This window comes from Lathamus discolor, chromosome 3 (assembly GCF_037157495.1).
Source record: "Lathamus discolor isolate bLatDis1 chromosome 3, bLatDis1.hap1, whole genome shotgun sequence".
Classification (NCBI taxonomy): domain Eukaryota; kingdom Metazoa; phylum Chordata; class Aves; order Psittaciformes; family Psittacidae; genus Lathamus; species Lathamus discolor.
This window is the reverse complement of record NC_088886.1, coordinates 100,311,692-100,322,949: the sequence shown is the minus strand read 5'-3', so window position 1 is coordinate 100,322,949 and position 11,258 is coordinate 100,311,692. Positions and strand designations below refer to the sequence as shown.

At 36.8% G+C, this 11,258-nt stretch overlaps 1 protein-coding gene across 2 annotated transcripts in view; it reads right to left on the bottom strand.

The window, feature by feature from the left end:
* Positions 1-242: 242 nt before the first annotated feature.
* The window catches only part of GLUD1 (glutamate dehydrogenase 1), a 33,366-nt gene continuing 22,350 nt past the window's right edge, over positions 243-11,258 (bottom strand). For both annotated transcript variants that reach the window (XM_065670810.1, XM_065670811.1), the window contains exons 6-13: positions 9,618-9,797; positions 7,842-7,979; positions 6,588-6,725; positions 6,395-6,475; positions 5,409-5,532; positions 4,342-4,433; positions 2,334-2,396; positions 243-1,686 (exon numbers count right to left, since the gene is read on the bottom strand). In XM_065670810.1, the coding sequence (XP_065526882.1) occupies positions 1,567-1,686; positions 2,334-2,396; positions 4,342-4,433; positions 5,409-5,532; positions 6,395-6,475; positions 6,588-6,725; positions 7,842-7,979; positions 9,618-9,797 (936 nt within the window). In that variant the 3' untranslated portion in view covers positions 243-1,566. The remainder of the gene's footprint in view (positions 1,687-2,333; positions 2,397-4,341; positions 4,434-5,408; positions 5,533-6,394; positions 6,476-6,587; positions 6,726-7,841; positions 7,980-9,617; positions 9,798-11,258) is intronic.

Below are 11,258 nucleotides of genomic sequence, written 5' to 3'. Positions count from 1 at the left end.
CAAATTTGAGAGGACACAGTAAAGACCGGGTATGATTTACCAAACATATCCAACTTCAAAAGTTTTTCTGACAGGCAAGTTTAAGAGACAGAGATCTGTATTAGTGAGCCCCTTAGGATAACTCAGAAAAGGTATCTTATCAGTTTCTATGTAATGAACAAACAAGTGTGCTGTGAGGATTGATTGTAACTACAGAAAGCTATTGCATGAGATAGAAAACAGTAATACACCAGCATAGGAGGTTTGGAAAGGTCAACTTTTTTTAATAACTGCTCTTCTCTCCAGGTTATGTCATGCAGTTACAAAGTAGTTAGAAAAAAAGCATGAGTTTCTGGGAGGGACTAGTTGTCTTTTAAAAAAAACATTCATATTCATTACATAAATAACATCTGGCACTTCAAGGGGACTCCACGGGACAAAAGCCTTACACTTTAAAAACTGTGCTTGATCCAATATTGTGTTGAGGTCCATTTTGTTGTACTCTAATATGGTCAATACTTTCAAGACCTCCTGATGACAAAAAAAAAAAACAACCAACAACAAACCCAACAATCCAAAACCACAAAACAGGCTGTGTGTGTTAAGACAGTGATGAAGTTTATAGCAGCATTCTAGTTCCTCTGTAGTTTGGCCAATGATTTCTGGGTTCAGTTTCACTTCAGTTGTTCACTGAGGCAGTATCTAACTTTCGGAAAGCCCTGAAGATTCCAAAAGAATTCCAAAAACCCTAAGTATGATTGTTTACCAAATTCAGACTATCCCTTTTCTTAAAAAAAAAAAAACAAAGCCCAAAAATAAAAAAAAGCCAAGAAAAAAAAAAAAAACAACAAAGAAACCAAAACCTACGGTCAGAACAGTTACATAGATACTTGCTTAAAAATGTAAGTAAAGTTGCTCAATAGTTTCAGCTTATAAAAATATTAGTCTGTCACCTCTATGTACTTCATGGTGATAGTCAAGCTAGTTTGAACAAGCAATAAAAGGCAGTCCTATAACAGCAGCACAGTTAAAGAAAATACATTGCCTAAAGAAAATCAGGCCTGAAGCTTTACTACAAATAAAAATTAGACTCCTATCAAAGTTAATCCCTGCTAGAGGCCCATTTTTGACTTGACAATGCGACAGCATTGATCATACAAGGCCTTGCTGAAAGTGCCAAAGCCAAAATTACATCTTTAAACAAAAGTGCATGAAGTAATAATGAGCTAAGTGCTCATCTAGTACAGTATCTGATCTGAAGTCTGACAAGTGGCTCAGGTGGCAAGACCACTCTTTCATACATGAAATGTACCATTTTGTTTTGTAGGTGAAATGCCCAGAATGGCCCCCACAAGCGCAGATGAGTTGTTATCTTCAGATACATACTTGTATACAATTTCCTAATCCATGGATTTTTATTGTAAAAAAGACTAGTTTGGACTGAAACTAATTGAGAATAGAATCCACTATAATGTCGAAGAAAAGAAAATTTTGTGGTTACATGTAAACTTGTGATAAGCTTTCTCAAGAAGAGGGTACATTAACAGCAAGAGGGATGGGATACAACAAGGAGCGGTAATGGCTTATTTATGTAAAGGTCAGGCCAGCCTCATTGTACACTTTGAAGACTTTCTCAATTGCATTGACGTAGGCAGCTGTTCTCAGGTCCAGACCCAGGTTGTACTTCATGGCAGTACGCATGATTTGCTGAAACAGAAAAGGTTAATTGTGATTTCTGCAAGTTTCTCCATAAGAACTAAACTAGACTTTGCTTGGAGGATCCAAGTTATAAGGAGCTGCTAGGTTGGTATCAGAGCTCTGATTCTTTGTGGATCACTTTCAAAATTTCTTGATTACCCTTACGACTGAGATATGAAGGGGAAGAAAATCTTTTCTAGATTACTACATTGCACCTTTTCGTGTCTTGGATCCATGTGTACCCCAGATACAGGGAGAAACAAGGTGTTTCAAGCAGTCTTTGCCTCGCTAATTAAAAATACTGCATAAGGGATTAATCTAAAACTGCTGATGGTAAAGTAAAGCAGTCTTAGGTATGCTTAGGCAGGTACAAGAGAACAGTGAAAAAGTTTCTAATTATTACAGCTTCTACTAGAAAATATTTCATGATTTCACAGAATCTTTAGTCTCTAATATTTAGTATATTCAGATAAAGTGGACCATCCCAGCACAGAGCAGAAATACCTCTACCTGATACTCATGGTGTCTTCCATTATCATGAACTGTTTACTCCTTTAATTGCAAAAAAAATTCTGTACAATCCATTTGAAAACTTATGCAAAGTCATATAAGTAAGTTCTTTTTCCTATAAGCATATTTACTAATGCCATATTTACCCGGGCAGAACGCTCCATTGTATAAGCCAAACCAGAGTGGACAATGTCTTTCTCAGATGCACCCTACAACAACAGAGAAGAAAATCGGGGTTTAATCCAAAACACAAAAAGGCACTAGTTGTGTAATAGGGACAATTCCTGAAGCTTGCTTGCTGATATTCTTCTAATGACTGGTGTAAGAATTGCCTTTACTGTGTTACTCGAAGAGCTAATTAGGGTCAATTCAATCCTAAAACCTTACAAGTAAGCACTGAAGACTTTTGTATACCTAGCTTCTAGATCCATACTGCCAGCATTTTTTATTGATGTTATAACTACTGTTTTCAGCCTTCAGAACACACAGTAAGAGTTAAACAAAGAAGCTCCTAAGAGTCAATAATCTATAGAGGCTACTTGCAGTTGTTTTGAAGACAGTCATATTTTAAGAAGTGTATGGATCCCCAATTCATATACTCAGCATTGTATTAGCCCTGAGCAACTCCAGAATAACTTCATTCCCATTTAAATGTAAAAACACAGAACAATAAATAATTTACAATAACCTGTATTATGATGACTATCAGTCTGAATGTTCCATCACGGCCATTCCTGTAATTTATCTTAATTTGAGACCTGGCTTCACAAAATACACGCTTTCCCTCAAATACAAGTTTGGAAGGGATATAGAAGTTACCTGGCCAGTTTTTATGGCTTGTGCTTAAGAGATCACAGCAACCGCTCTAAGCCACAGAACCTATTTACCATGCTATTTGTTCAGCCTAACATTTGTGAAAACATCATACTGGGTCAGCCTAAAGTCTATTTCTATCATCTAAGAGTGGTCTGAGTTTACATGCATTTCCCCTGATTTCTTCCTGAGGAAACATGGGTTAATGTTTTTCACAACTCACTGGAGATTTTCCCCCTATCATCTGTCCCATCTCCTGAACTTGTGTTTAAAGAACCAAACCTACAGATCCTTTTAGTTGCCATATATCCCTTGACAGAGTATTACACATCTTAACTGTCTGCTGTGCTAGAAACCATCCCCTGTCCATCATTCTGCACCTCACTCTGCTGGCTTTGTTTGAACACATCTCATTCTTGTTCATCATTCCTTACAATGAGGAATCTACCCGTACCCATCTATTTTCACATCACTCATTCTATAGATTACTGTCTTCACCCTAGGACTACTTCCGGCCAATAGGGCCTAGGTTAGTTCATTGTTCCATCTATGAGCAGCTTCTGTATCTATCTTTGATCATTCTCTGATCTTGCTCTGAACTTCTTCCACATCTACAGTATTAGAAGATACAGGGACTTAATCTGCATGCAGTGTTCAAAAGGCAGATAAGCTCTGTATTTATATTGTGGCATCATTAGTCAGTCATATTCATTTCCCTTCAGAACCATTCCTAATGCTGGATTTGCTTTTTGATTGCTATGGATTTCTAAGCTTGTATTTTATCATTACTCCCAGATGAGCTCAAATCCCAACATTTTATAAGGAAATTTCCTCACCATGTATTGCTACACATAAGATAACACTGAATTTCACCTGACATTTCTTTTTCCATTAACTCAGTCTTATAGGAACATTTTACAATTTTTCACCCAGCTCTTACCTGTATTAATGTGGAGTTACAGAAACAGTGTACAAAACTGTCTGTAGTGTGAGATCCTATTGAAAGTTGTTTGGAAATCTAGCCAAACTACATTAACAAGATCGCCAAACAAATTCTGGTGATGTTTGAGGCAGTTATTTCTGACTACTTTCCATGGCCTCAAGTAAAAGAAAGAAAAAACAGCTTACTTCCAGTATTCCTAAGCGCTTCAGATCGTTTGCTGCTTATTTGTTTTGTCATCAGGCTAACTATGTACTAATGTCTTGCTTGAGGAAAAAACCTCCATGATGGCTATGGTAAATGGAGATAAATGGTAACAAAAGTAATGGTAAAATTTAGATTACAATTATAATATCAGAGTGCATCTACAATAACTAAAAAACCAAGCAGCTACTACTTACCGATATCCTATCTTGAAATTCTGCTGTAGGCACAACTGGAATAGTTCCACCATGTTTCCCGAATTTTCTTTCCAAGCTTTCCTGAACAGACACTAGAAAGAAAAAAAGCAGAGGCAAGTTAACTGACAAAGAAAGGAATGTGCCTCCTAATAAAGAAGCTGACCCCAGAATTTTCAGCATTCAGTGCAATGAAATCCAGACCACAGGGACTAGGGGCAAAGGGAGTAATCTTATTTTTGTTTTCTAAGAAAAAGGAAAGCTGTTGATTTTTCTTTATGTAGCTGAATGTCTCCAATAGTAGAAGTATTATAGCTACAGTATAGTCCTGAAGTTAAGAAAGCAGTTTAAATAAGAATTACCGTACCCCTCAACTGCTTTAGAAACACCTTGAAAGGTATCATTTATAAGAAAAGGTTATATTAAAAGAATATTCAGACGTATGTTTTGTCACGTCCAATATCCCAAGATTCTCACATATTTTCTACAGAATATTGTTTAAAAGAGAGCTGTATCCTGCAGTTCTTCTCCATTAAGCTTCCTCTAGCCATGTAATTGGTATTCTGGCCCAGAAACTGGGAAGCACAAAATGACCTTAAGTGGAGCTGCAGGCCACAAGCAGATTTGTACAGTGCTGTACCAATTATATTACTGCCATTTATAGAAACCCTCTATTGTTATACATGCAGAACAGTGTTACCCACTCAAACTTCGAATACATCTCTAATACCAAGTGTACAGCTGAAAGACATCCCGGAAGAAGTAATAAATATTTCACATAAGTGGCCTGAGTTCAATATTTTCACAAAACTGGGGAAAGTATCACTTTCATTAACTAAAAGATAACTGAAAAAATTACGCATTTAACTTAAGTCATTAGAATTGTAAGTCAGTTAACCTGTGAAATCTTAATCTTCAGCATGCAGCAACGAGATCTGTGAGAAACTGCAGTGAATTCAAAATAGTTCTGTATTTCTTTCTCCCACATTCAGTGTTTGCTAGTCATAGAATCATAGAATAGTTAGGGTCTATTAATTAAATAGTGAGTCAAAGCGGAACTGAGGACTTACTGAGCAAGTGGTAGTTTGAATCCCTTTCATATTTAAAAGTCAAGCGGCCATAACTGACGTGGTTCAAGTTTTTCAGCCATTCAAAATAGGATACTGTTACACCCCCAGCATTCAGATAAAGATCCTGCACAGAAATAGTAAATATCTTGAATTGTGACCATGTGACAAAGACAGCTTTATCGTGTTAAGTAAAAGCAAACAGAAGTATTATGTACAAAGTATTAGTTTAAACCGCAGTACAGAAGATGATCTAGTTTGCTACTTTTACATTACTACACTTTCTTTCTTCTGCAGTCCAGGGATTACTTGTACTTATTTAACAGAGAACTTGACTTTAGAACACAAAGTTCAGGTGTGCTTGATTGCTTTCTTCTATTTTACCACAAGTTTTTAATCAAGAAAATTAGGGCATTCTTAGGCCATCTCAGGGAGTAAAGGCTGAAGATCAGCCACTCTTCCTAGCAATACCACTTGATCAGGGCACCCTTTCTCTGGGAAAATATTATCATTATACCTGAATAGGTCTTATTCTTCCAAATTAGCACTGTAGGTAATATTTACTCTCACAATCTACAATACATACTTCTGTCAGACTATCACCCACAGACACAGTGTTTACAAACAAATTGGCCCGTGTTTTTACTCTGCCTTCTCCCTTTGTTTGGTGGACTAGTTGATCAAATATCAGCTAATACTCCAAAATGCAAGATGACAGATTTAAGAACTGCTTGTGCGTTATTCTCTCTTCCGAATGTGTAGACTTCATGTAATAGCTATCTTTGGTCATTTACAGATGCAGTAAGATCTTTAAGTAGCAGCAGCAATCTTAAGCAACACTGATACCCATTTCATAGACATCAGTTGTTAAAAACCACTCTAAGAGAATGAATGGCTATTAATAAAAGCCTTCAATAAACACCATCTTGCTACAGTTCACAAAAATATTACCCTTGTAATGAAAATCAAAGGTCAGAATAGAACCTTACAGGGATAACCATGATATTCCGCTCCAAGAAGATTTTGTCAGCTTCAGGAGTTGTAGGCCCATTGGCACCTTCAGCAATAATCTGAAAGGAATCACAGCAGAGTAGCTCTGTTTCTGACCATTCTAATTATTTAATAGTAGTATTTAAAAAGGCCTTCTCTACTTCTCATTTGCATTTGAACTCTCCAACTTACTTTTGCTTTAACCTTGTGAGCATTGGCCTTAGTCAACTGCTTCTCGCTGGCAGCAGGGATAAGAATGTCACAGTCTATTTCCAGAATACTGCCCTCAAGTGTCTGTGCTTTAGGGAAGCCCATGATTGTCCCGTGTTGCTGTTTGAAGAGAACAAACCAGAGTGTTTTTAGTGTGTGTGTGTGTGTACTCGTTTGCCTTCCTTCCCTTCTTTTAACTTTCGTTTTTGAAAGAAGGGAGAAACAACAGTACTAGAAAGACAGCATATAAAGTAATTCCTACCCTTACTTAGATTAGACATAAAAAAAGCAAGCTACAAAGCTTGGGTAACAGTCAAAGTTCTCATGACTGAGGCATAACTGCTCTCTGGCCAAAGACACTGACAACTATTTGGGCTCTGGATTATTTAAACAAAACAAAAATCCCCAACAAAACAAGCAAACAACAACAAAAAAAGTCCCTCAACTCTTTAAATACATAGCTAATACAATAGTTTTCAAACAACTGAAATGACCCACCAGTCTGCCACACACAGGCTAAGTTGCATCACATAAAATTCAAAAGTACCATTTTAAAATTCAGTACTACAATGATAACCTTTGTTTAGCAACAGAATCTTATCGTTCTTTTGAGAAAGGGGTTGATAAAGACATCGAATTCTCACTGTGTGAAAGAAGATGCATCAAATAAACCCCTTAGAAACTAAGTAGAAGATCACATTTTAGTGCCTGTGAACTGTTCCCTCAAGTCTGCTCCACTTTGAAACTGAAATAAAAAGACCATATCCAGTTTTCATTACAAAATACAGTTCACACTGACACACGGGCTTTCATTTGTTACAGAAACAATCAATAGGTAAGAAGCAGTAAAAGTGCACTTTGAAGTCTTTATGTCCATATGCTTGTGATTCTCAGTCAGGAATCCTTCAGGAACCTTTTTGCTCTGGTTCCTTCAGACATGCTTCCTATTTTAGTAATAAGAAAGGCAAAATAATCATGAACTCCAATTCTGAAACCAAAGTAATTAGTCTGCACATATGCAAGCCTTTGCCATTTTTCTGAGAGTCAGGTCAAAGGGTAAAGAAAAGTAACAGAGGCATTTGTATTGGGTATAAGGAGAAAGCCAAAAGAATCAGCATTCCTAAGCCATTTTGTAAGTAGTAATTGCAGCATGACTTAAATCTCACAAATTAACACCTGTCTACACTCATTTTGTCAGCCGACAAAAATGAAACTCTGCTCAGCTAAGTTTCATACCAGCTTGTAATCTTCTAGCTCCTTTGGGTCAATCCCATCAGGATTCCAGATAGAGCCATTAAACTCTCCAACAGCAACACATTTCGCTCCAAAACGATGCAAGTATCTCATAGAATGCAAGCCGACGTTACCAAATCCCTATAGGTGGAAAGAGAAAGGGAAAAGTAGTTAACCCTTCAGCCAAAATGATGATTACTGCTAAGGCTTATATAGCTTTGAATAGTTTTAAATAGTTCACCTACTGGCTTATCTTGGCATCAGATGATGTGCATAAGAAAGATGGAAAAAATCTACACACATTCTATTCCAGTCTGAATATCATTGTAGATATTCTGCATTGTAGCCAGCAATGTACGGTCGTGCTATGCTTTTTATACTGGAAATACAGAAAGGAAGCACTAATGCTACTATGAAAGTGCCAAAACCATGATGTTTATTGACATAAGAAAATTACGTGTATTTCATAACAAGCACTGTTCCAGAGAGATTCACGGATTTTTGTACGATGATTCAAAGGTTTGACTAATGTTTTCAGGCCAAGAAATAAACTAAATATTCATTTAATTTGGGTAATGAGGGCTTATAAGTGTAAAACTATCCCACAATGCAAAGTATTAAAGAATATCATTAATTCTTCACATTAAATCATATAAAATAGTAGGAAGCCACGTAATTTCTAATACATTTCTGAAATGGTCCTGTACAAAACATATTTCCCAAATTTAAATTCAGATAATCTTGCATTTCATTAGCATGTTTTACATCTTGACAAGTGTAGAAAACCTAATTCCAGACCATTATTCAATATTCTGAAAATAAAGGAACACAGGTGGCACACCAAAAGGTCATACAACCCATGCCAAAAGTTTGTAGTAAGATTCTATGCTGGGAAAAAGCTGAATATTAACTTCCTGTATAACACAGCTCCAATTATGTTTAGCTGTTCTTATGGCCATGTCTTAGTCCAAGTTATGCCTAAGCGCCTGTTGGCAGCCCTCTGCCAGGCATGAAAATGCCAAAGTGTAGGGAGATGAGTGTGCTGATGGGTCTGTGAAGGGCAGAGATGACTCACCCCACTGGGTAACTACAAGACAATTTGTAGGTTACAATTACTCCACTATATTTAACCAACAGTGCATTGAAAACAACAAAGCAATCTCTCAGATCCTCCATTTAACATGCTGTTTGAAGCTGGACAGAAAAAGTTGTTTCTTTGAAATTTTAAGAATAATAATGCATATTACTGAATACCAAACCCCTCCAAAATTCAACTACATAAATCCTGAGGTCTTATGAACACCAAAGACTTATGTCTTAGGATAAGGTATTGGTTTCTACTTTTCCAACTGCTAATCGCAAAGTGGAACAAAAACATAACCCTCAATTCCTTCTCTCCCTAAAATGTTTTATTACAAAACAGTGCAACAAATTGCATGTAGGCAGAAACAGTGTCACAGCTCATTAAAATGCATGCAATGCCTTAGTTTAAAGAGCTCCTGTACTAGTATTTCACTTTGTTCTTGCAGCCTATATTTATAAGGAGTGGAGACTTGGGCTTTGTGCCTATAGAGCGCAATTGGAAGTTCAGTTTTTTTTTAAATAGTCCACAATAAAGGGCACCTGTGTTGCTTGAAAAGCGTTTTCAAAGTTTGAGAGTAAAGGTTAACAAGGAAGTTGTAAAACCTTAACAGGATTTACTGCTATAGCCCTTTTTAAAAGCAGCTCTACTGGAAGTTTGTTTACTACTTTTTCCCAACAGCTGAGGAAAAAAGTTACCTGAACAGCAAATGTTTTATCTCCAAATCCAGGAGTCATTCCTAGTATACTCATATATGATGCTTCATTGATGAAATTTTCAATTCCATGGAAGAGACCACGACCAGTTGCAGATATACGTCCATGGATCCCACCCTGGCTGATGGGTTTACCAGTTACACATGCATGTGCATTAATATCCTGTAAAACAGTGAAGAACTTGTGAGCTGTGGAATTAACCAAAGAACAACTAGAACTAGAAGGTTTGTACACTTTAGAGAGAAGGAAAAACATGAATCATGAGTCAGAACATGTTATAGTCTATACACATTTAGTTTGTAAAGATTATTTCCTTCCTCACTTTGTGCGAACACCTCAGAAGTACTCTAGTAGCTGTCAGGAAATTTGAGTAATGCGGTATTGGAAATATTCTGTAATTTTTCATTGTATTAAAGCGTATATGTTCACTTCAGCCTGTACTTAGTTAATTATGGAGATATCTATGTTGTACTGTTAGCAATAAGCAGACTTGACAAATGAAAAAGCTTTTTGGGTATGTTTCTCAAAGTTAGCTCCTATTACAGGCATGATTTTTGTCATTTTTCTTGATATTTTAATCTTTAAAAATGCTCAGACATATCTTGGACTGGTTTTTAATCATCTTTAAAATGCTTAGTGTTCCTTTATACTAAATTCACTTATTTTGAAACAACAATACTAGCCAACCATCCTGTTGTCAGAATATAGGGATGTTTGATGTCAGAGGAAAATCTACAATACAAAGGTCATATGGAAAAGTTAGAGAAGTATTTAGTATGTTTATTCAGAAAAGTGACATATAATCAAGCCCGTATTCTTGATTTGGTGGTAATAAAATTAAACTTCCCATATGCTAGACAGCTAGCCAAGATAAAATAGACTATTTAAAACCAGTGCTAATTTTTCAAATTGAAATTAATAACTTGAACAACTACTTCCAAACTAGACACTGTTTGGGTCTCCCTCTTCTGTCACCACTGGTTCCCATGCTCCCACACCCTGGGAGCACAGTCACACAGTTGGCTTGGCCACCAATACAAATAAAAGTTTAGGGATGAAAGAGAATCCACTGAAACGAGTCTGCCAGCAGCCGGATGGGTTTCTGTTCTACCAACCGCATATTCACTGGGAGGCTCCCTCCTCTCTATTACTTATGCCAAATGCATTTGCATGCCTGTGGCGTGAATGCAAGATGCTTGGTGAGAGGAAGGAAATGAGCAGACAAAAGTAAGTGGAGGCAGAACGACAGGAGATACGTAGAGCCTTAATGGAAATGAAAACTATTTACTGTTTGAAAATGACAGTGAGTTCACGTATAAAGCCAAAGATAACCCCTCTTTAAAAACAATAAAAATGATGCTGGGCTTGCCAGAAAATTCCTAATTACATTTCCCAAAATATGGCTGCATTGCTTTCATTAAGCTGTATGCTCCCTCTGGTGGTGTATCAACTATAAACATCTGTGGTGGTGCTCTACTAGGAACAATTTGGGCTGTTGTTTTGATGTTATTTTTAGGTTTTCATTCTGTTTCAGACTTAAACTGCATTTTAGCCTTCCTCCATTCACAAAGGAGGAAGTATCTTTTATAAATACTTGAAGAAATACAGCCTCCCACTATGTAC